The 25522-nt window shown below is 41.0% G+C and overlaps 2 protein-coding genes and 1 non-coding gene across 8 annotated transcripts in view; all 3 read left to right on the forward strand.

The window, feature by feature from the left end:
• Positions 1 to 11120, forward strand: part of LOC100711931 (protein FAM126B) — a 45390-nt gene extending 34270 nt beyond the window's left edge. For 3 of the 5 annotated variants that reach the window (XM_025904144.1, XM_025904146.1, XM_025904145.1), the window contains exons 10-14: positions 1813 to 1900; positions 2148 to 2304; positions 2547 to 2567; positions 3029 to 3205; positions 6726 to 11120. In XM_025904144.1, coding sequence (XP_025759929.1) covers positions 1813 to 1900; positions 2148 to 2304; positions 2547 to 2567; positions 3029 to 3205; positions 6726 to 7384 — 1102 coding nt within the window. In that variant the 3' untranslated portion in view covers positions 7385 to 11120. The remainder of the gene's footprint in view (positions 1 to 1812; positions 1901 to 2147; positions 2305 to 2546; positions 2568 to 3028; positions 3206 to 6725) is intronic. The other 2 variants (XM_005453058.4, XM_005453061.4) reach the window with 2 other exon arrangements.
• Positions 11121 to 13528: 2408 nt separating this feature from the next.
• trpm2 (transient receptor potential cation channel, subfamily M, member 2) overlaps positions 13529 to 25522 on the forward strand; it is a 28392-nt gene continuing 16398 nt past the window's right edge. The window contains exons 1-11 of one of the 2 annotated variants that reach the window (XM_005453057.3): positions 13529 to 13806; positions 19083 to 19189; positions 20029 to 20102; positions 20533 to 20701; positions 20805 to 20985; positions 21400 to 21563; positions 21649 to 21829; positions 21938 to 21999; positions 22087 to 22287; positions 24056 to 24158; positions 24969 to 25090. In XM_005453057.3, the coding sequence (XP_005453114.1) occupies positions 19085 to 19189; positions 20029 to 20102; positions 20533 to 20701; positions 20805 to 20985; positions 21400 to 21563; positions 21649 to 21829; positions 21938 to 21999; positions 22087 to 22287; positions 24056 to 24158; positions 24969 to 25090 (1362 nt within the window). In that variant the 5' untranslated portion in view covers positions 13529 to 13806; positions 19083 to 19084. Of the gene's footprint in view, positions 13807 to 18919; positions 18951 to 19082; positions 19190 to 20028; positions 20103 to 20532; positions 20702 to 20804; positions 20986 to 21399; positions 21564 to 21648; positions 21830 to 21937; positions 22000 to 22086; positions 22288 to 24055; positions 24159 to 24968; positions 25091 to 25522 lie in introns of those variants that run through there. The other variant, XM_005453056.3, reaches the window with a different exon arrangement.
• LOC112844246 (U2 spliceosomal RNA) lies at positions 14594 to 14784 on the forward strand. The gene has a single exon (XR_003216992.1). It is a non-coding gene; the product is annotated as a U2 spliceosomal RNA (small nuclear RNA).

Consider the following 25522-nt stretch of genomic DNA (forward strand, 5'->3'; position numbering starts at 1 on the left):
GCACGGCTGCAGAAACAAGTTTCAATGCATCATCACTTGTTATATATGCAATATGCACATGCAGTTGTTATAAAGGAACATTATCACTTATTTTCAGCCAGTTTCTTGCCCAAAGGCATTTCTATATGCTGACTGGAGGAGTCTGGGATCAAACTACCAACCCTCTGACTAGTAAACAAACCCATATGTCTGTTCCCATATGACCTTTTCCAACAAAAACCACTCGACTTCTGATTAGCAGCTGACCCGATCTACCTCCTGAGCCGCAACCATCTTCCTGCTCTGAGAGCAGTCTGAAGCTGCCGAGGCCAGAGCGAATGGTGTAAATGAAGCTGAAAAGAGATTCTGTATTTATTGTGGCTGTAGCCAGCTGCTCGTTGTGAGCAACACAACATAATGTTGTTTTTGCCACTGGAACATTGCTGATGAGGGTCTTCTTGATTCTAGTTTGCCATGAGCTGCTGCAGGAATTCTCCTCACAGCATATGCTAGTGCTCCACCAAGTGCAGAAGCTACCCACTGTAGAGACCGATTACATCGGCAGTGCATTATGGAAGCAGGTGATTTCATCCCCGACGAGGACAGTCATTGCAAAGCTGATTATAGCTCCTCGATGACAGCCAGTCCTCAGATATGGATATCCTGATATGATGGTGACTGGAATCACTACTGTTGTAGTAGCGGTGTAGCAGAGAGGTTGGGGGAGGATGAGTATGCATTCTGCCTCATCACCCTCATGAGGATACAGAGCAGAAATCAGGAGATTGGAGCAGGCGATGCACAAAAAAAAAAAAAAAAAGCTGTGTGTGAGTGTGATTTTAGACGAGAGAAAATAATAGCCTTTTTAGTAATCCCTACCATAGGTCACCTCAGTGCTCACTCACGTGAAGGCCAGATGAACATGAATCCAAGCTTCACACTTGGCACTAGCTGAGGACAGTCTGGGATTTAGGTTAATATGGCCGCTAATGCCGAGAGAGGAAGCAAAATGTGCTGGGATATCAGAACATCACAAACAGAAACAGCGTTCACTTGTGATTCAGATTCAGATTGGAAATTTATTCTAGAGTAATTTTCAGCCTCGTGAACATCAGAGAGTCCGTTTTACCTGCCCATTCATTCCATTTCTTTTGATCTTAAGACTAAAAGGAAGCCCAGAACATTTGTCCCTGCTCGCATGATTGTTACATTTGCAGGACCACATCAAAGAGTTCAGCCATTCACTTCCTGGTGTTTTTGCAATTTTAATTTATTATTTCCATAGTACTTTTGTTTTTTCATGGGCATCAGTCCAGGTAGTATCTTGCTCTGCAAAGATAAGATTCAGTATTTATTGGACATTTTCTGTTCTAAGTTAAATACATGTTTATCAGTCTTTTCATTTTCAGTTTGAATTTGATAATATGTTTTCATATCCCTGCAAATCATTGAATTTACACAAATTACCAGCCATTAATGTGCCAGTATTCTATTTAGTAACTGTGAAAACCACTTATGTGTGACATAAAGTTTGTTTTTCTAAGTGCTTTATATTTTATTTCACTGCGAGGAAAAAAGTTCACCCTATTTTCTCGCATTTCAGCAGCGTGACAGAGAGTATAATCCCTCTGTTTGGATACGTGCCCAAGTTATCCACCACGCCCTCGCTGTAGCTGCAGGCATTACTAAATAACTAATAATAGATTAGAGGATGTGATTCAGACGTCAAAGCACCTTGTGAGACATTCCAGTTTACTTAGATAGGCTCGCAGCATGACGTTGTTAAATGCCTGTGTGTGTGTGTGTGTGTGTGTCTTTTGTTGTCATTTGCAGATACAATGGAGAGTGGGAGATGGGGCGAGAAGCTCTGGAGGACATTCTGTACCGAGCCCAGCTGGAGCTTTACTCCCAGCCTCTCCTGGTAAGACCTGCAGCACAGCAGTACACTCCCACCTGTCTATAATTAAATCCAGAGACAAAATAAAAACCATGAAGTAAAATAATGGCCTTGATCTGCCTTTTTTTTTTTTTTTTTTTTTTTTTTTTCTTAAATCACCTCTGTTTGTCCTCAAATTTGAACCATAACCAGGCTTTAAATCTTGTTATACCTCCTGGATTTGCTCCTTTAATTGTTTATTGATCTGCACCTGTGCATGTGTCGACTTCAGCTGGGGAACGCCATGAAAAACTCGCTGCCGGAAAGCGCTCCCGACGCACCGCGGGGCCGCAAGGTGCTGCAGGTGGAGGTGACGCCCACCATCAGCCGTATATCCATCTCGGCCATCACCACCGCCTCTATACGCCGCCACCGCTGGAAGAGAGAGGGTGAGACTTAAAATCTGCCATCTTGGCTGCAGCACACAGGAACGCGAGCCAGGCCGCAGTGCAGGAAGTAAATCTGGACGATAGACGAGAGTAGATTACTTTTTTTTTTTCGCCCTTTCATCAACCTCATGAATTATCCGTAGCACTTGAGGATAGTTTGAAGAAGAAAGTTAAGCAAGTGCATGGTTATGATTTAAGCTGTAATCTTACAGGTTATTACTTTTTTCCCTGATCTATAAAAGCCCGCAAGAAGGAGCTATTTGGTGAGAAAATGACTTCTCTGGTGTTTTTTTTCCCCCTTTCCAGTGAGAAGAAAACCCGTTTCCTCTGTACTTCAGTTACACCATTAGCATCATCTAAATGGTGTTTCATGTCAGTTATTGTATGCAACTGTGGTCATATAGTCTGTGTTTGCAGTGTTTGTGCCACTCACTGCTCCTTATTGCTCTTTTTTTCATTTTCTTTTCTCTGTTTTTGCTTGTCCTGTCTATTACGTGCTTTGTTTCACTGGTTAAGATGAAGAGAAAAATGGTGCCTGTAGTTTCTGCTGTCTCCATTTTACCAAGTATTTATGGGGTAGTTCCTATTTTTTCCATATCTTGTGATCTACCCGTGAATTTAGAGACAGTAGTTAGGCCTGCTCTGCCTATGATGAGGCCCGAATTGATTGAAGCTTGCTGCTACTAAAGCGACACATTTCCTCATCTGTGTTGTTGACTCCCAGATTGTTTTGACTACTCAACCGATGCAGAGTTGTGCCTCACCGTCAATCCTAGCCCCGCCCAGCACCAACTCCGCCACCGCACCCACTGGGAGCCCACGGCTAAAGAGGAAAGAGGAGGGCGGCAACACAGCCACCACAGCAGCAGCAGCAGCATCATTCCCCCCATCACTCTCGAGGGTAGGGGACGGGGGCGGACGCTCAGAGCAGGGCGGGTCTCAGGAGGAGGTGCCCCCTTCGATCTGTATCATCCCAACCCTCCTCCTACTACCCGTTCTCGGCTTGAGGCGGTTAACTCTGCCCTTTCCATTGTGGCTGCCTCTTCACTTCCCCAGAGTATACTAACTCATCCAGTCTTAATAGACCCTCAGCCAACAACCCCTCTAATGCATAACCTTTGCTATGTTTTTGCCTCATTTAAGAGTGGAAGAGTCGCCTATTCTGGGTTTGAAGGAAGTGTGGTTGGCTAGTGGCCGTTCTGCATGGGCCTGTCGTCATGTCATGTTCTCTCGTTTTTCCCCTCATCATGCCTTCAACGTTAAACTGCCGCCCTTGTCATTCACTGAGCATGTTTAGTGTCCAGCTTGACCTTCTACTCTGCGCTTTCCAAACTCTCCCTGTTTGATAATTGGGTTTATTGATTTATATTTTCTACAGCTTTGACAGGGAATATACATCAGTTTTACAAAACAGGCTCAGAGTATCCGGCATCTTCTTTCTGAACTCGCCCTTTGAGGTGTTTGATAGGATTAAGTTTTGGGTCTCTGAGGCCAGCAGCACCCATCTGCTGCTACCACCCTTCCCTGCAGGAAGAGAACCTCTGATTTGTTTGTGGTGTTTTTTTGTTTTTTTTTATTAGTCCAGCAGCTTTACTCTGTCCTAAGTTTGTGTTCCGTTATGTTGCATTTCTTTTCCCCAGCTCAGTGAGTGAAAACAAGCCCTGCATGCACACGCTACAGCAAGCTTCAGTGATTTCTGCTTAAACAAGAAACGTCGGATCTTTTAGCTTATCAGAAAAAGAAGCCAAGTTATAAATTGAATGCCGTCAGTCCACTAATTTGAGCAGGGATTTTAGGCTCATTTTGCATCCTTTAAATGTGTGTCCATTTCCATTCATGAACGTTTTGAAATCTTGAAACGTCAGACTCATTTGCTGGCTTGTGGTCAGTGTATGTCTGAGTGCCATCTCGTCTTCTTCCAGTGAGCTTTCGTTGAACTTCATGCAGCTGCGGTGAAAGAATCCTTTATCATGATTTTGTTAGTTAGCCACATATTAAAGAGAAACATGGGATTATTTCAAAAGTAGTCAGTGTCACTTACAGTTCGTTGAGATTCTCTTGCAGGAAGTCGAAGCCTGTTTGTTTGCCTCTCTATTGCATTGAAATTGAAAGTTGCTTGTGGCTTTGCATGTTTAAACTACTTACAGCGTATTCTTTGCACCACAACCATTTTTCTTTTTTGTTTTGAGTTCCTTAGAGGAGATTATTCATTTCAGCTCGGGTCACTTCAAAGTAAAAGTATAAAACGTGCTATTTTAATATTGCTAAATCTGAGGTGGGAGCAGTTTTAAAAACTCTGAACTGATGCAGGAGCTTTAGTTTATTTCGAAACTTTGTCGTTTTAAAAACAATCTGAAAATGAGTTTAAATATCAGTCAGTCTTTATTAGAAATCTTTAACGTCTGTCCTCTTTAGTTCTAAAGTGTTCCCATCTCATATGTTCTGCATTGTAACCAGAGCATATGAGATTGAGCTGCTGAAGATCATCAAAGACTCTTAGGAAGAATTCCCTACGTGTATTTATTGATATGTATGGACTCTGATGAATATTGACTACAGCAGTGTATATTTGAAAAAGGACCTGTTTTCCTATCATAAACAAACATGCAAGTATGTAAAAACACAATTACCCATAATGCCTTCCATTAGTGACAATCATTATACAGTTAAAGTTTACTTCTTTTGTATCTTGGTTTATATTTTACATAATACAAACTCTGATGCTTATGTGGAGTGAGCTTAACTTCTGCGGACGAAATTCGCCTACAGATTGAAAAGTGTGCCGTTTTACCTTGTAACACCAAATTTCTGTTATGCAAAGCACAAGGTTTATCCTCATTAATAATGTGACCAACGATTTAACTTTTAAACATAAACAAAGCATTGAACTTGACAGGGAAAATGCGGATAGTTTGTATGCTAAGTAGCACTTCCTCCCTTTATTTTAGTTTTGAATTGCAAAGCTAACACTGACCCTCTCAGCTATATTGCGGGTTATGTGTATTTTTTTTTTTCCTGCAGAAGCAATGATTTTTGCAGGTCTACTTTAAAATGCTGCTCCTCAGAATGACCTTGAACGCACCATGAAGAGTTTTTCAAATGCTCGCCACTTAAAAACTGAAATACAAAATATGTTATTTCAGTCATTTCAGGCTAAATTTCACAGTGCATTGAAATGACTGGGAACCGGCAACAAGTATTTAAATCTGTTGCATGAGCAGACATTAGCAAAGTGTAGTCAAAAGGCTAAAACATGTAAAACCCACTGGCTGCAGCCTTGTTGGTAAAGATCACCAAACTACCACTCTTCATTTGGGGGACTGGGTTGGCCTGTGGTGGTTTGCAGACTGGCTCATTTAGCCTCGCAGGCTGTCAGCTCTAACTGGACAGCTATTGATCGGGCGAAGTGTACGGACTCGCATCAGCGCTTTCCACAGATTGGCAGGCACGTCTCGGCCGGCCAACCACGTGACCGCTGGGCCAGTGCTGCAGGAGAGACGAGGGATGGGGCAGGAGAGCATGTGTCTTCTCCTCATGTTATGTGCATGTCAGTCCAGACCTTTTTCTTCTCAGTTTTCTGCATTCCTTTTTCTGGTGCTGTCTGTGGTTTCCCTGTCGTCCGGGTCTGCTTGTCCCAACGATGCATGACAGAGAGAGACAGCTGATCATCTCTCTTCTTTTAACAGCCTTTACCCTGCATACTGTATGTCAATAACTTGCTTTTTTCTAACACTTTATCATCTTTTTTCCTTTTCAGCTTTCAAAGTGAGGATACAAATGGATTAAAAATGTTTTAATCTTTAGGTCTTTATCCGAATATCGTGCCTATTAGGCTATAGATTATTGATGATTGCATATTGTGATAAAACAAACTCAGCTCTTTGAGCCAGGGTATTGAACTCTCACTTTGCCCAAACAAACAGCTGGTCAGATTTCAGTCAATCTGTGTTACATCAGAGGATCAGAGCTCAGGGTCATTATGCAGTCTATTGAACTGAACCTCTGTTTGGTGCTTAATGACTGAGATAATGAAGAAGCGCGGTCTGTCAAGCGTAAAGTGTTGCACTTTTAGAAGGGGAATTAATTAAGTCTGCTAATTTATTTTGGAGTATTTCTAATCATCTAATCATAGTCATTATTACTGCTTAAATTTTTACAAGCCGTTTGACAACACTGTAAATAAGAATTAGAAGACACGGCTTTGTGTTAACGAGCCAGAGCAGCAACTTCTGCGACATGTGGGCAAGATTATAGATTATGAAACTTTGCAGTTAATAAGTGTTTAGAAGGTTTTATAAAATGAGAGTAAAACTTTTGCTCAGTCAGGTCATACTCAGCTCAGCATTTTGTGATTATACTCACATTTCTGTTTGCTTTTGTTTTGCTTTCTTCTGTCTGTGTTCATTCATCGTCACGTTCAGATGCTGATGGCATGAGCGGCGGGGAGGACTCTTTCAATATCAACGACCCAGACGAGGGTTTCTCCTCTGGGGCGTCGAACAGCAGCCAGCCCAGCGGCACCAAGCTCGGCGGCAGCGTGGGGCCCAGGGGCGGCAGCCTGAACAGCAGCACGAGCAGCATCAAGAAAGCCATTACTGCGCGACTGTCTCGGGACAAGGAGCGAGAGCGGGAGAAGGAGCGGGAGAAAGAGCGGGAGACAGACAAACAGGCGGAGTTGTCTGCGGATCTTCAGGCCGCCACGAGGAGGCATCAACAGAGGCAGCAGTCGCCTCCAGCGAGCATCAACTTGGACGCCATCCAGCTGAGCCCTATAAAGAAGCACCTGAGCTTCCCCGCGGGCCCCACGCTGGTGAGAACTGGCAGCACCTCCTCCAGCAAGTCCTTTGACTGCACGAATTTCAACCTGAACGGAGGCAATGGCGAGGAACATGAGGAGGCAGGAGGCTCTGAGAGGGAAGGGCTTCTAGCTGGGGGTTCTCACCGGCACTCCACCATCAGTTTGCAGGAGGAACACCTGCTCAGGCCAGAGGAGGCTCAGGCCCTGCTGTCTCCTGGAGCACCTCTTACCAAGCAGTCACGCTCCCCCAGCTTCAACATGCAGATCATATCACAGGTCTAACGTCCAGTGCAGGGAATGGCGTGCACACTCACGCACATGAATACCTACATAACACACACAGATTCATGCAGTTTCTCTCCGCGACTCTCTACAGCTCGACTATGACGTCTTTCTACCTGTGCGTCTGTCTGTCTGTGTGTGTGTCTGTGTGTGTAAGAAATTGAAACACATTTGAGATCTCCAGAGCTGTGTTTCCACCCCGTTAAACATCCATTAAAGTTGTAATTGAGACCTGCTGTCGTCGTGGGTGGATGAAGTCACTGACAGCACAACCACGTGAAAAGTAGTGAATCGTGACCGGCCGCTCCTGCTGTAACTACGGTTGAGTGTAAGAGTCCAGCGTGTCACTGCGTCCTCCTCTCTGCCAAGCTGAGCATTCCCCATAGAAACTCTCCTCAGAGGGAGGCTGTGACAAGAGGAGATCTGCAAGGATTTCAGGCTAGCTGTAGGTCATCCGTGACATTTCAGATTTTGTTTTCCAGACTGAATCAGTCGAAAATGAATCAGCAATAACACTTACCGTCGCTCATTTGGAGAAGAGTGGGGGATTCGGTTGCTCTCTCTTCATTCCTTCTCCTTCATTCCCAGGGCTCACGTGCAATCGTTCTTGCTGATTATCTTCCTCGTTAATTGCTGTTTTTTGGGTTTTGTTTTTTTTAATTCGACAGAGAGTTTTATGAATAACAGATCTTTAAATGTTTTAAATCGGAGTCCAAAGAAGGGTTTTCTTTTTTGTGTGTGTGTGTGACAGTAGTTTGTCAGGCCCAAGTGATTCTTTAGGGTTCAGGCCATGACCTTTATTTTGTCACAGAAACAATTCTCATTTAATCTGTTAAATCTAACAAATAGGATTGTTGTAAAACCAAACTGGAAGGGTGGCGAGGCTTTGTCCTCCCCCGAGATTTTAAATGGTTAAATTAGAGAAATAAATACTGTGCAGCTACAGGAGGACTTTTGTCTTGCAGTTTGGTTTAAAATCTGAATCTCGATGAATAACTGCATGGGACCGTGCACACTTTTGCTGACTGTATGTTAAATTTGCGGTTCAAACCTCTCAATGGATCCTTCCGTCTAAGAGCACTGGTTAGTGCGCGTGTCGGTCTGTGTTAAAGCTTGTGTGTTGGCGTCACGTCTGAGCCGGTGAAGTGCTGCCCTCTGGAGGTGTATACCGGTCACTGCTGACCGCCTGTTTTTGTGCTCTGATTGGATGCTTATAAAACATTTTGTTCTACCTCATTGTGTGTTCACCTGCCACTCAGACACGTGTCTCCCAATCAGAATGCAGAATGGTTCAAAATCAGACTGATGACCAATTGGGAGGATTGCAAATGGTTTCACACTGCAGCTGTGACGACACTGTAAAGATTTGTGCGCGTTCGTGTGAGAAGTGTGGCTGAATATCCTGGCCTTGCATTTCAGTTGAGTACCATGTGCAGCTTTTACCTGCAAAACAAAAACCATCAGGCTTTTCTTGTTTTTGTTTTTTTTGTCATATATCAATCAGTCTCATTTGGGTTATTATTTTAAGTCCCTAAAATGTCCTGCTTTGATTTTTATTTTTTTATTTTTTGGAAGTGCAATTTCAATCACATACATGGAGTTAGAGTTCTGCTGTGAAACAGCTGCATCTGCGCGCAGTGCTCGCTAGCCTTCTGTAGAACCCCCTGTCTGGGCTGAGGGATTTGAGCACGGCGTGCTTGTCTGCATGTTTAGTGCCCTGCGAAGCGCCGGCTGTTTCATTGGCATGAAACGCCCGGTGAGCCAAACCCGAGTTTTGTCCTCGTCTTTGCCAGATGTGCCGATACGCATCCTCTCCTTAAGGACTTTCGGTTTCCCCTCCTTTGGATGTCTTAAATTTTAAAATGCCTTTTTTTTTTCTCCTGTCTGCTGTTCTTATTTTAAAATAAAATTTTAAAAAAGGGATCTCTAGACACATGATTCAACGTGCCCTTAGATGCAGCTTCACCTTTATTTGCCATTTAAAAAAAAATCATCACTTAGTGTAGCTGTTCACATATAAAAGCAGTATATGAAGCGTCTGTGTACTGTAGTAGTCAGCGGTTGTATTGCATTTCCATGTTTTGCTCAAGTGCTTGTTTAAAAAGAGAATGAATGATTAATATATATACATATGCATATATATATATATATATATATAAAAGTCAGTTCAGTGTGCAGTGAAAATCCCACACGCTCATGCTCCTGTGCTTGAAACCCTCACAGCTGCTGCTCCTGGTCCTGAGTGAGTCCTGTGTGTGCTTTAGCCTTACACATTTCAGGCCAAAAAGCCTCAGTAGTCAGCTCTTTGGCCTCACATCCTCTTCCTCTTTCTCCTGAACTGGACTGGACTGTGGAGGATGAAGAAGAGAGGAGAGCAGCTACAGTTCACACTCTCACCTGGTCCACTGTCTGCTGTCATTGTGCTGTGTGGCTCTCGGCGAGCCGTGTTTTCCCATTTACTGTATTTTGCTGTGAGTCGAGTGGCACCTTTTGGCTGTTGTTTTTGGGTTTTTGTTTTTTTTAAACTGTTAACGTGTTCTTGTCATTCACACGACTCCCCCTGACCTGAGGGGTACCAGCAGCCACTTTGGTGCTGCACGTTGCCACAGAGTAACAAATGTCCCAGAGTGTGTGTGTGGGCGTGTGTGCGTACACAGTGTTATTTGCATGTGATCAGGGTGGGAAATGAACGTTAAAGTTTGACTGTGGCTGGAAATTTTAGCTGCCATAGATAAGCTTATAAATCCTTAAAAGTCTATTTGCATTTCAATAAAAGAAAAAATATATTTTATTTAAATAAAGTTCATTTCCTGTCCTGCATGTGACAACTGTGGGCTTTGTTTTCATACAGTAGAATGCACTTTAATCCATCCACCTCTCTCAAGATAGTAATCGAAATGACATCCGTTTATGTGCAAATACACTCAATGCAGGGTTTTAGTCTCTTTTAAAGTAGTACTTGTGAGATGTCACATCCAACACAATGCTATTTTTTTGTTAAAGTCAAAGGGTACAGCTATTTATTATATTTTTTTCTTTTTAAAACCAAAAAAAAAATATATATAAATATATATATATATAGATATATATATAAAATGGGGTCTGGAAGGTCTCAGGAGATTATCAGAAAGCCACATTAAAAAAAATGGCAGCACTAAAGTTTCTGTTCTTGACATCAGAATTGATTCTATGCAACATTTCCCCCACCCTCTCCTTTTTATTTTTTTATTTTGGTGGACGGGCTTTCGTCGATCCTCGTCTGGTGGGAGGGGCCACATGCATTTAAGATGATTTTTAAAGGTGCAAGACCTCAACAGTGTCGCCATTCAAAGATTCTGTTTATACACCCTGCTGTGGTGCTACAGAGCAAACGACCTCTCTTATGTGGGTGATTTAAGAGGACCATCCATTTGTCATCCGACCGCCCTCGCAGAGAGAAAGCCACACCTGGACTCTGAGTGCATGTTGAGCCCTTCTGCCAGTTTGCTGCTCTGTGGCTCAAAGACGCCGGTCGGTGTATTAAATAGATTAGCGATTATGAATGCTTCGAGGGAAGCTGCTGGATGATGTGATTACACTGTACTAATGATGTTATATAAATGGAGAAAGACTTATTTTAAATCTTGTAAATAAATGTACAAAGGTGAAGCAAGATGAATATAAAAAAATGAACATAAGTCTGAAATGTAGAGAGAAATTAATGTATATTGTTGAATAAATATTGTGCTGTAAGGGATCTGAGTGTGTGTCGGAGTGCTTTAGTACACTCATCATTACACATCACATGACTACTTCCAGTTTTAGTACCAGTTTAGTTTCACTATATAACTGCAAAAGTCTCAAGTCACCTGTCATTTCTTTACATTTCATTTATATGAGCCAGACTTTTTTAAGTGGTCTTGAGCAAGAGAAGTCTTTATTTAAATTTAAAAGATTATCCTTTATTATAATATCTGTAAACAATACAGAGTAGTGTATCAAAAAAATGCAAGTAAATAAATATTTTTAATTACATCAAAATAACACATTGTCTACAATATAAAAACTTCGTAGTCTGAATTCAGTCAGCTAATTTTGTGAACCGACTGTGCTAGCTTATTTGCTGTTAGCTAATGGTTCCACTGAGTGCTTTGCTGGCATGTCACTAAAATGGCAGGGAAAACGGAAATTGGAAAGAAAATTAGAATACCTACTGTGAAACAAGCAACGTTGTTAACGGTCAGTAGTGCTGAATGTAGAGCGACCTTATGGCCGGTGTCTATGGGCTTTTTTAATGAGTCTTCAGTCCTGCCTGATCACATTTTAAAAGAAGGCAACTGGGCGGACCGCCATATTTGACGGAAATTACGTCACTAATGTTAATCTTGACTACAGTGTTTTTTTTAATGGATTTGGCTCACTTGTCTCAGCAGAAAAGTAATTCTTACCACTCTTAATGCAGTTCTGAAAACAGTTAAGGCATTTTTCATATCACAGACTCACCTCTGCAAAAGACAATCACATCCTTTCTCACATTTGTCAGAACATGAATAGTCAGTCACGCACTTCAACTTTGTGATGAATGAATAAAGACTTCATCATTCATTAAAGAGTCATCAAAACTGATGAAATCGAGACAAGCAAAATAATATTCATTAAAATATATACATAGGAAAACAAACAAATCTATACAATCTAAGAACATAGCACAAACTACTGCATAGTCCTGTAAATTCATGCTTCATACATTCAGCAACCGCTTTATTAGGTACACCTGTTCCTGTACTGAGAGTCTCCTGCACAGCCATCTTAAGGGTTTACAGGGATGAAATTCGAAAATATCCAGTGAGCAGGAGTTCTTTGGGTGAAAATCCTGGTTATGTCAGAGGGAAATGGCCAGATGGCTTCGAGCTGATAGAAAGGTAACAACCCCCCCTTATACAAACAAGCTTCGCAGAAGAGCATATCTGAAAGCACAACTCATTTGACCTGGAAGCAGGTGGGCTACAGCAACTTCTTCAGTCTGTGACTTCTGAGACTGAAGAAGTCACTTGGGTGAGTGGCAAAACTTTTCTTCCATTGAAAACACTACAACCAGATGAACTTTTTGGGATTTCCTTACCTGGATGACTGAGCATGCATCAAGACAAATGGTGGAGAGTCCCAGGTATTTAAGCCCTCGTGAATTATTTCTTAACAGGGTTGCTGACCCACGATTGATCATGTGCTTCAACATCTGCACCAAGGTGTGAAAAAAGGCGTGGGTCATGGTTTTTGGTGACACCATTGTGAGACCTTGCCTCACCCTATTATGTGACCCATTGGAATCACCTTAAGGAAGATGTGAGTGGGGATTGAGATCCCTTCCCAGGCGCTTCAACCCCAAAAAGAAATTGAGAATATGAATTCTATTTACAATTCTGATGGTGTAACCAGGGCATTTTTGAGAAAAAAGCTAACGCTTTCACATTTAAGGTGCGGAAAGTGCTGCTGAAGTTCTGCAGAGCTCCAGACTTACCAGACTTGGTCTTAGTTTACATGAGGGATAGAAAATGCTGATTCAGCTTAAATCCACAGTCTCAAAAACTCATATATGAAATATGATACATTTGCCTTTAAAAAGCAAAATCATAAAGAGAGAACCTCAGTGAGGAGCCATGTGTACATACTAGCCTGCATTTGACTTCCCCAGATGGTTTATTTGCATTAGAGCCATATTAGAATATAATTCATCATAATATTGTTATTATTAGATATCTAGGATCATTTTCTTTTTTTTATTATTATTATTTATTACTGTGCTATTGTTTGTTGTGCAAGCAACAAGACTTGTAAAAGACTGAACGACTGGAAGTAGTTTTTAAATTATTTATTAAGTTCTGTTTAAGAGTTATTGTAATATGACATGTTGTTGATTGATTTTTTTTATTTATTTTGTCTCTTAAATCGATTTTCTATCTTGTTTATGATACACAAATGCAAAATTAACGGGCTTTAGTCATGAAGTCAAAAACTGTGCGCTTCTTGCGTACCAATCCAAACGCGACTTACAACCTTTGCGCATGACCGTTAGAAACATGTGAATGTGACCTTCAAATGGCCGAAGACATAAACAGCGAGAGACATGGCTAAGTTAATATGGCCCTTATCATTTTAAATGTTTAGATAAAAGTAGGCCAAGGAGTTAAGTTTTTGTTGTCTGTGGAACCTTTTTTCCGCCTCTGTAATATCATAATAATAATACAAAACAATAATAATAAAAATGGGTGGCTTATCTTAGAAAACTGACTTAAGAACTCGAAATTTCAAGTTTGCTTTTGTGAGATAATTTTGATTCTATTGACTGCAGTTTTGACTGCAAGTTTTTCCGGGCCGGAAATTCCCGTCCACAGTTGTCTGGTCAATTTAGCTAGCTAACTAGCTGCTCTTCAGAAACTCTTCAGGTAAACTGACACGTACTCATACACGAAGTTTACGTCAAGGTGAGGTGGCCGCGCAGCTTCCAGTATTAGTTACTGACTTCTTCATAGACAGAACTGTTTATTCCCACATTGATTGAGAAAGAGGTGTTCCAGCTAACTGAATGTCAGTTCATTGCCCCCGCTTTAATTCTGTTTTGGCTCTCATATCTGTCACCGTCGGTCACCTGGACTCTTCTCAATGTTATAATTTAAACCGCATTTCATTTATTTATTGTAAACTGTAAATACGAAGAACTTGAGTCAGGACTGTGTTATTTAGTTCAGTCCGGCCAGCTCCTGAGTGTCTTGCTAGACCAGTTTCTGAGTGTGGTGCAGTTTACCCTCCCCTCCACTAGGGGGCTCCACAAGACGTCTATTTATTATGAGTCGATCTGTAAAAACACCTTATTCATCCCAAGTTTCATTCCGCTTCACTGAGTAAAGTCTAAAGACTTTGTAAATGTAAAAATAAATTGCATGTATTTATAATTAGCGTGTATGTAGTGGAATTATTTGTGATATTTGTGTTGGTCCTTCTATTGGATCAAAGCGTGTCACGTGTCCAGGAAGCCGCAATAACTTTTGTGTTATAAACGCTCGCAAGTTTAATTTACCACAGCACAAACCCAGCGATATAAGACGTATGAGGAATATGGTTGCTCTTGTTTGTGTGATAGTTCAGTACAAAATATCAGCAGTTCAGCTTCCAAACCATGAGTTAGAGAGACGGCGCTGGGAACCAGGACGTTTCCTCCGACTTTTGCACGACATCGCTTCTCGGCCTTTTGGCTAAGATCAAGTGTAGTATCTGTTCTTATCAGTTTAATATCTGATACGTCCCCTATCCGGGGACCATATATTAAATTGATTTTTGGAACAGGGAGATGGAATAGGAGCTTGCTCCGTCCACTCCACGCATCGGCTTGGTATTGCAGTATTTCCAAGAACGGTGCACCCACCCCTGATTCTGTTAAATGTAATTAGAACCGATATTGTTTTGTGATAAGTTGTTAGACAACCACCTTTACAGGATGGTTAGTTCAAAGCTCAGATTAATTTTGAATTAATTGCAGTGAATAAATAATGTGTGGATATTTTTCAAAGCAAAACAATGTATGCACAACTGATATCAGTAAATTTTGAAAGTCTGATTTATTTTGATGTGAGAAATGTGGAGAAAGAACACCTTTTTCCACTTATGAGTGGGATTCTTCTAAGAAAACCAAATTGTGGCACAGACAAGTGGCCTAAGCATGAACTTTACTGTAGAAATAACAAAAAAAAAATTGAATTACAGTTACATTATTTGAAAAAGTTCAAATGAAAATACAATGGTGTGTTCACAGCTCGGGTAATTAGTGCAGAGTTAAAGCCGGCACTTACCTATGTTTTCCAGTAGAGACCGACAGAGCTCTCCTAATTTTAGTGCCGTTTGTAACTGAAGTGTAAACAGCACATTCTGTTCTTCATCCACAGAGGACTCATACTGAAGTAGGTTAATAGGTTTAACTCTTCTTTTTGCCATCTTGGTAAAAACTTGGTTAATGCTCTGCACAGCACTGAGCGTGATAAACCTCACAGTGTAGTTATCCCCCCTGTCGACCACCAGAGAGTGACAGAGCTCTGTAGGTTTTCTGCTCTCTTTGGACAGATTATTCTTGCTTCCTAATGAATTCACACATTTCACTGGTAACCATTAAAAGAATGCAACTTTAAGGCACTTTTATGTTGGCTTCATATTTCAGAAGCTACATCCATATTTTATATACTGTCTGTGGTTGTGTTGCCAACAACCAATAAACATCAAGAAGCACAAGATAGTCTCTTGCTGTTAAAGACCAAGTTGTCTGATTACAATATATTCCTGGTATTCATGCTTTAAAGGAAACATTTGCCCTGGAGTCCAGAGTCTTATCATTTCCAAAGTACTACAGCTAAGCAGCAGTAATTGTTTCCGTTCTTATTAACTTTGATATTTCCTACTTGTTGCCCGGCAAAAACAATAAGCAGAAACAATAATACAGAGAATACATCAACAATCAGACGGCCCTCTATGAGCAGCCACTTAGCGAGAGTGGAAAAGACAAACTCCCTTTAACAGGGAGAAACCTTCTAACGGGTGAGTCTGGGTTTCTTTGCCTGGCTGCTGCCTTTGTGACCTGGCATAATAATCATGAATTGACATTAAAACAAAACCAATGAATTGAACTGAGGAGGCATTTATCATTTTTACATGCCTTAGTTTGTACTGGGGAAAATAATAGGGTGGTCATGACTGGACTGAGAAAGACGAGCCGCTCTGCTTTCACCTAGATGTAAAAGACCCTCTGACTACAACTTCAGTCTGTCAAAGATGAATTATTCTTCGAATGAAACCAGTGTCTTTATCTCCTGATTTCTGTCTTTGTCTACTTAAACAGTCTGGTAAAACTGATAAAATGAAACGAGTGATGCCAAACAAAACAATTTAAACTTATGGAAGTACCATACTCGAGTTGTACTTACAGTACTCAGACCTGCCTTATTTCTTTCTCAAGCGACAGCTGAAATCATGAGCCCTTCACTTCAGAGTGTCCACTTTTGTCTTGTCCCTACACCTGCGGGTAGAGCTGCTCTCAATCCTGGTTACAAAGACAAAGGCCATGCTGTGCAACATAAACTCCAGTACTGAGGTCATATCTTCAGATTTTACCCTGACTTACAGCAGCCCGGTGTAATCGGTCTGGTGCATTTAAGAGATTCAAGCCTAAAGCCTAATGTACCATTTTATTCTAATCTTTATCCTGCTCTAATTTCCAAGTCATTTTACTTTTAATGTAAATGCATTTTCATGCTTGAGTAAAACTTACTCTCTACCTTAAGTAACAGATTAAGGTGTTTTTACTGTGTGCTCGTAATTTTACTGAATGATCAGAGCTCTTCCTCCATCACTGGTGGAATTTTTTTGTTAAAGATTAAGATCAAGACAAAACCTCTAATCTCATTTGCTAAATGCAATTTGAAATAAATTTAAAAAATCATTAAAAATCATTCTATATCATCTATATCATTCCCAATATGCCTGTCTGTTGTTGATACAAACAATGGTAGTAAGAAATGTATTTTAAGTACCTCTATATAACATTATTCTCTTTGAGCTTGAAGGAGAGGTCAGAAGTCACATTAATTAAATTAATTAAATCTTTATACTGTGCTTTCTGTATGTTGACAATAAATACCACATTTAGTTAGTTTTTTGTCAGTTGTTGACCAATAAATCATTAAGTTGACCTTTGAGACCTTAGGGCATGTAGGTCAAATTTTAATGGACTGTTTATATGATCCCACTCTACACCCCTAAAAGGTTTTAGAAGAATTCATTCAAAACTCTTTGTGCTATCATGTTTACAGATTACCGAATTGCATGCATGCAAACTCTACCAAAAACATGACCTTACTGGAGGCCAATCATAGAACAGACACTGGACAATCATTACATTTATAGTGGATCAGCACTGATTCCAAACTTTGTGTCAAAATGTGTAACAGAAACTTAAATTTGATTACTTGCCACAATAACCGCAGTATATTTATCTCCTGATAGTGAACCAGTGCTCAGTTCAGTAACTTGATCCCATCTGTGTCACCTGGCAACTAGTGCCATACCACATAAAACACACCACTTTCACAAACCTGGGAATGTGCGACATTCAAAGAAGTCCCAAGAAGTGATTTCATGTTCTTCTTCTTGTATTTTTAAATGAAAGGAGGATCTAGGAGGTAACTGTGTGTGTGCGTGTGTGTGTGTGTGCAAATGATTCTGTAAATCTTTCTTATATATGATACTAAAATGTGTATAGGTATGTTACATAATTGGTGAATCTAATCTCATAAGGTGTTTTTAGCGTGTTGAACTCACATTTTTGAAGATACACTCATCGTCCGGTTCACTGGGTACACCTGTTCATCTGCTTGTTAATGCAAGTAATAAATCAGACAGTCACACGGTAGCAACCCAAAGTACTTCAACATGTAGACATAGTCAGAACAGCCTGCTGAGGTTCAAACTGAACATTGGGGAAAGAAAGGTGGTTTAAGTGACCGAACGGTTGTTGGTGCTAGATTTTTTTTTCCAATGGTTTGAAAAAGAGACAAAATCCAGTGAGCAGCAGTTCTCTGGGTGAAAATGCCTTGTTGATATTGCAGAATAGAGGAGAATAGCCAGACTGCTTCAAGCTGATGGGCAGGAAACAGTAACACAAAAAATTCAAATAACTACTCGTTACAACCAAAGTAAGTACAGGAGCTTCTCTGAGTGCACAGCTCAGATGGACTACAGCAGCAGAAGACCACACTGGGTGCCCCTCCTGTCAGCGATGAAATGGAAATTGAGGCTACAATTCTTACATGCTCACCAAAATTGGACAATAGAAGCTTGGAAAAATGTCTCATCTCATGAGTCTGCTGCAACATTTGGATGTTGGAGTCAGAATTTGGCGTTAACAACATTGCATGGACGCTTTGCAGCTATGCTTCAGATTGATTGATGGCGGTGGGAGATCTTGTTACACTTTGGGCGCCTCATTACCAACTGACCACTGCTTAAATACTACAGCTGACCATGTCCATCCCTTTGATTGCGGTGTACCCATATTCTGATGGCTGCTTCCAGCAGGATAATGCATTATGTCACAAGCTCAAATCATCTCAAACTGGTTTCTTGAATATGACACTGAGTTCACCTTAATCAAAAAGCATCCACAGTCACAAGATCTCAATCCAATGGAGCACCTTAAATGGGAAATTCACATCATTCATGTGCAGCCAAAAGATCTACAGCAGCTGTGTGATGCTATCAACTTAACATGGACCAGAAATCTTGAAAGACAAAAGGGGGTCCAACCCAGTACCTGCAAGGTGTACCTCATGAAGTGGCCAGTGAGGGTCTATCTCAGGCTATTTAACTGTGAGTAATATGAAGCCTGGATAAATAGCAGATTATATTTTCTAGTCAAATCACTTGGTGGTTTATATTGTTTACTGAGGGAGGAGCCAGTTTAACAGTGTGATGTAATAAAGTAACGCAGCCTCTCACTCTCTCATACGAGGCGTCTTGAAGGCTTCGTTGATGATGTCTGAAACATCTGGTCAGTGTGGGCTTAAACATGTTGTGTTATCTGTGTGTAACTAGCTGTAAATCTTTCTTGTTGTTGTTTTTGGACACTAGCTCTTCTAGAAATCTTTTACACAGCAAGCTTTTTTTTAAATTGCACTTTCAGATATGCTACCTAAATCTGAGAGCAAGGTTCACCCGCACCTAGTGACTCAGCAGGTGCAGCAAAAAACACATGGAATAAATCAACCATGGGTTTCTGCTTCTTGTAAGGTGGGTGTTTATCTGTCACAAGCTTTTATTTTTGACACAGTGTTAGGATTAAGAGAACTGGCATTCTAACTATATCATATCCATATTAAAAGTCCTGTTTTCTAAACTTCACTATAAATGGGGTAATATATATAATATATATCAAAACCAAAAGTATTCATGTAATGACTTATATTACATTAACCTATGATGAGTTTCATATATACAATATTAATGTACAAAGTGTAGCTGGCAAATAGTTCCTGTGATGAAAAGTGCTGTATAGAGTGGAGGAGAAGCCAGACATCATGAAATCAAGATACTTAATTAAAATGTGTGAGCAAAGTAGAGTACAGTAACTGAATAACTGAATAAATGTGCTTTGTTTTCTACTATTTCATGTTATGTTAAACCTAAACTGTCTTTCATGTTTTGTTCACAAGTATAATAGTTTGGCTATGATGATAAGAATTATTTTAAAATTGTGCTAGTTCTTTTATGCCTTCATTAAGAAATCTGAGTGTAATTAACTCACTCATTAACGCATTTATGTGTTGATCCACAACCGATGCCCGACTGCTGCCTTTCCTCTACAGTAAGTATTAGGTTCGTGCAGCCTGCTCAGCAGCAACACAGCTCTGACATCACCGTTGCAATGCCGAGCACCCACAGCGGTCGCTGCAGAGCCTCCTCTCTCCTGCCACTCTGGCAGACCTCATCCTAAGCTCGATCTCATCAACACAATCCCCCCATGTTGCGCCAGGATGTCGGAAGCTGACTTGGAGTCACGGCTAGTTCATAGTCTGGCGGTTAACACAGCCATACACTCTAAACACCTTTCTCTGTCCCTTTCGTTCCAGCGCCTTGCTCTCGCCTCCTGGATCAAGGAAAACATTTGCAAGAAGGAATGTTGCTTTTTTGAAAAAGATGGAAGGTAAGCTGGGCTGCTCTGCACTATGCTGAATTGATGATGACTGACTTAGCACTGACCTTCTTGTTGTTGCTGTAATAGAGTGGTGCTGTGGGGACAGTTACGTGATAATGCAGTTTTCAGCTAAATAAAATACAGGATGCAAAACAAACTTTGAACAGTAAAAAATGGGCATTTCTAAATAAATGAGCTTTTTAATTGAAACTACTGGATATCTGCAAAGCAGGGGAAGAAGATAAAAGATATTAAAGAGCTTCCAAGTCGTCTAAAGAAACAATATTTTTGTATTCATCTTTTTTTAATCAATATGTAAATTACCCATGAGTGCCCAAAATTTAGCTAACAACTGAATATAAATACAATTAAAGTATTCATGTATTTATACTTTTTTAAATCCTAAACATCAGCTTCTGTTTCTCTTCTGCTTTTGTAGAGGGGATGTGTGTAAGTGTGGCTACGCAAAAACTGATCATACAGACGAAGCCATCAAGCCAGAAGACTTCACAGGCGAGTCGTGGAACATACACAGACATGTCCGCGAAGCGCCCACTGATGCTTTTGGAGACATCAGCTTTGGTGGTTTGGGACAAAAGACAGGCAAGGTGAGCCAGTCCTTACTCTACATTATATAATGTTACTGTGTAAATGCACATCTGCAAGTCCTTATGCCATCCTTTAAATCTGTGTGTACATGTCCACTGTCAGTACGCCCGAGTGTCCACAGACACCAGCCCTGAGATCCTGTACCAGTTATTGACTGAACAATGGAAACTGTCCCCTCCCAATCTACTGATCTCAGTGACCGGAGGAGCCAAGAATTTCTATCTGAAGTCTCATCTCAAGAACATGTTCCACAGAGGGCTGATCAAAGTGGCCCAGACAACAGGTCAGCCAGAATAAGAGCAAGTGAGCGATAGATTTGTGTGTGAGAGATCATTCATTGCCCAGAAAGTAGTGTTTTTATGGATAAGTGCCACCTTCCATGCTTCTGTTCTATTCATTTTGGTAGTCAGATAGACTTCAGCTGTATGTAGTTTGCGTTTGTACTAACTGTAAAAACAGTAAAAACTTGTAATTCTAACATCCTGAATATCTCTTCTGGTTTCCTGGTAACCTTGCGGACTTGTGAAACTTTCAGGAAATGATTGCTCCTTTTTTTTGCATGCTTTTTAGGTTGTTTCCAGAAAAACATTCACATAGGAGTCCTATCTTTAAAGTCAGGACTGTAAGGCTCTTAATATTGACTTTATTAATTTAGAGATGTTTTATTCTACTGGTGGATATGCTGCTTTGTACGCAGGTGCATGGATCATCACTGGTGGTACCCACACAGGTGTGATGAAGCACGTAGGGCAGGCTGTGAGGGACTACGCCATGAGTAGCTCCATGCAGAGCAAGATTGTAACTATTGGAGTGGCAACATGGGGGATAATTCATAACAGGAAAGCACTGGTGCATCCAGAGGTAGGACTTATGGTGAGATCTCATCATCTTCTTAGCATTCAGTTACTGTAAATTCTTCTCATTCTACCTCCTCTTTTTCCTTTAGGGATGCTTCCCTGCCCATTATTTGATGGACACTGGGAATCAGGGCCAGTTATCTACTCTTGACAGCAACCATACCCACTTCCTGCTGGTGGATGATGGAACCCACGGACATTATGGTGTAGAGATTAAATTGCGTAGCTGCCTAGAGATGTGGATCTCCAGAAAGTGTCTTGGAAATAAAGGTTAAAAATAACAGATGTAGTATCTAAAAAATCAATAAGACATCACAGATATTTATTGAAATATAATAATATATCTTTCACGCTCTTGATTAAACATTTAATCTTTAGGGACTGGTGGGACTATTCCTGTGGTGTGTGTGGTTTTGGATGGCGGACCAGGCACGCTGAATGTGAGTCAGCAGTTTTTTGGCCTCTCTCTTCCAGTGTGTGTGTGTGTGTGTGTGTGTTGTATAACTGCCCTGTGTGTCTCCTCTCAGACCATCTACAATGCTATGCTGCATGGAACACCATGCGTGATCTTGGAGGGCTCTGGGAGAATAGCAGATGTTATTGCACACGTGTCAGGACTGCCACTTATCCAAGTCACTATTGCCCTCATCCAGCAGTTGATGAAGAAGTTTTTTGGTCAAGAGTATGAACAGTTCTCAGATGGCAAAATCATAGAATGGACCAAGAAGGTATGTAAATACACTGAAAACCACAAAACTACTAAACTTACTATAGACGCATTTTTGCCCAGAATGCCAGACTGACCGAGATCTTGTCAGTGATGGGGCACACATTGAACAGCTGAATAGAAACACAATACAAGTTTAATAAATATATTAGACAACCACCCAGACTTATGTTTATGCAATAGCTGCCCCAAATTAACAGTGTAAAAGCAGTGTTTTCATACATGCCTTACTTGGATGGTCATGAGTCATATTTTGTGACTGATCTAGTAGTTGACATTATCATCTCAGCTGATGTTTTCTCTGTTAGATATTGCCACGATGTATATACACCAATCAGGTATAACATTATGACCATCTGTTAAATTTTGTGTTGATCCTCCTTTTGCTGCTAAAACAACCCCGACCCATCGACCTTGACATGGACACCACTAGACTAGGAGGTGTCCTGTTGTAGCTGCGCAAATATGTTAGCAACAGAGCCTATAAGTCCTGTTAATTGTGAGGTGGGGCATCCATGTATATAAGTTGTTTGTTCAGCAAATCCTATAGATGCTCGATTGGGGAAATTGAGCTCATTGGAGGCTAATTCAACACCTCAAACTTGTTGTTGTGCTCCTCAAACCATTCCTGGAGCATTTTTGCTTTGTGGTAGGGAGAATCATCCTGCTGAAAGAAGCCACACCCATCAGGGAATACCATTACCATTAAAGGTTGTTCATGCTCTGCAACAGTTCTTGGGTAGGTAGTACATTTCAAGGTAATATTCACGTGGATCGCAGGACCCAAGGTTTCCCAGCAGAACATTGCACAAAGCATCACGCTGCCTCTGCTGGCTTGCCTTCTTCCCATATTGCATCCTGGTGCCAGGTACTCCTCCTGTAAGCAACGTACACACACTTGGCCATCCACATGATGTAGAAGAAAACATGGTTCATGTTTCGGCTGTGGACACGGGTCAGCATGGACACCCTGAGTGGTCTGTGGCTATGCAGCCCCATACAGGATGAACTGCAATGTACTGTGTATTCTGGCACCTTTCCAGCATTTACATTTTTGAACCAGCATTTACATTTTTGCCAATTTGAGCTACAGTAGCTCATCTTTTTTTTTTAACAGACCACACAAGCCAGCCCTCACTCCCCACGTGCATCAGCGATTCTTGACAGCCCTGTTACTTGCTGTTCCTTGCTTGTATCGCTTTTGATACCACTGCAGCTCAGAAATGCACTATAAGGGCTAAAGTTTAGGGGATGCCCTGACTCAGTTGTCTAGCCATCACAATTTTGGTGTTTTCGCACTCGCTTAAATCTTTATGCTTGCCCATTTTTCCTGTTTCTAACATCAACTTTGAGGACAAAATGTTCACTTGCTCCCTAATAAATCCTACCCACTAACATAGTTCTTAGATCTATTCGATTCCTCTAAGGTCCTCACCCCCCTGTGTCTAAGTCTCCTCTCCCTTCATGTGTTTCATGTCTGCTTGTCTTATGTCAGATTTAGGTCTATTACATTTGCTGTTCACATTTTTCTTTGTCAGGATGACACCTTCTTCTTCATAACCATGCATCTTCAGTAACATATGTTGAACAGCACAGTTTTATGATTGGATATTGTTGGATATCGAACTGTTTCCTGCAGCTAATTTACAAAATATCAAAGATGAAAATATTTGCACGAAGTTTGCAGTGTGCTCACCAGAGATGTCTGAGCCAGAGCCAAAGAAACAGTGGTTCCAGTATTTCAACGTTTTTCTTTATTGAATTTGTAGATTCAGGACATCATCAGGATGCCACACCTGCTCACAGTGTTCAGAGTGAGCGGGGACTATCATGGGGATTTGGATGTAGCCATTCTTCAAGCACTACTCAAAGGTAAGAATATGGATTTGAAGCAAATCCCCGGATCCTAACCAGACAGCCTACAAGCATAACACACGCTATTAAGTATGAAGAAGGACTGGCTTAGTGCCAAACAGGCTCTTAGCAAGTATAATATTTCCAGTCAGAAAAATAAATGTGCTATCGAATGTCCCACAGTTGAAGATATTTTGATTGCATCTTTACAGAGAGACATTTAAAACACTTGATCTCTTTAAAAATGTGCCATGCTTCCTTTAGACTAATAACGCCTCATGATATTCTGGAGAAATACCTAAGAAACCCATTTAAACCAAGCTTAGCAAAGAAATCTGAGCTAAAGTGCACTGTAACCGTAAGTGATTCCACCACACTGGACAGTCACTTAATCTTTTGATCGTGATGAGTCATCATTCCAGTTTGTCTGCTTTGTCCAGACTTTCCATCACTGAGGTCCATCTGGGTAATTTAACCACATTATCCGGGCGCCTTTCTGCTATCTCAGCTAATGTAGGTCATCCAGTGTCTTCCACTATAGTCACATGACTACAGTCCTGGTAGTACAATTGGAAATTCTCCTGTACTATGCTTGTCTTTTTGCTGTAATATAAATATTTTAAACGATTTGCTGGGGGAAAAACATCATTCTCTGATTAAATGGTTTAAGAATTTATTAAAAAATCAATTAGATTAGTCACTGGATAAATGTAAAAACAACTTTTTACATTCAATAGTATCTAAAATGCACCGAGTAGTGGATGAGCTCTTTAGAGAGACAAGAGACAATTTACAAATAACTCGAATCACTGTAAATTCTCCTTTCAGCCTCGAGATCCAGTGAATTCCTGGGAGTCGAATGCTGGAAGAGGCAGCTGGAGCTGGCTATAAACTGGAACCGGGTGGATATAGCTGAGACTGAGATCTTCACTGAGGAGAGCCAGTGGAAGGTGGGTTTGTCTTTTAAATATAAAACCAACATCACTCTCTGATCAGTTACCCAGATAGTGGGTTTTTTTCCCATTTCTTGCTGAACATCAATAAGAAACACCAATTCCTCCAAATAACTTTATCCCTTCCTTCTGTCCTGCTGGCTGCAAGTAATGCTGAATTTTAGTCTTCTGTAAGGCAAGGCACCTAAGCCTTTAAGCCTATAAAATGTAATTCTGTTTGAATTATGTAAAAACATATTTCAAACATCCATCCATCCATCCATCCATTCGCTTCCGCTTATCCTTTCCAGGGTCGCGGGGGGCGCTGGAGCCTATCCCAGCTGTCATAGGGCGAGAGGCGGGGTACACCCTGGACAGGTCGCCAGTCTGTCGCAGGGCCAACACACAGGGACAGACAACTATTCACGCTCACATTCACTCACACATTCA

Source organism: Oreochromis niloticus, linkage group LG16 (genome assembly GCF_001858045.2).
Source record: "Oreochromis niloticus isolate F11D_XX linkage group LG16, O_niloticus_UMD_NMBU, whole genome shotgun sequence".
Classification (NCBI taxonomy): domain Eukaryota; kingdom Metazoa; phylum Chordata; class Actinopteri; order Cichliformes; family Cichlidae; genus Oreochromis; species Oreochromis niloticus.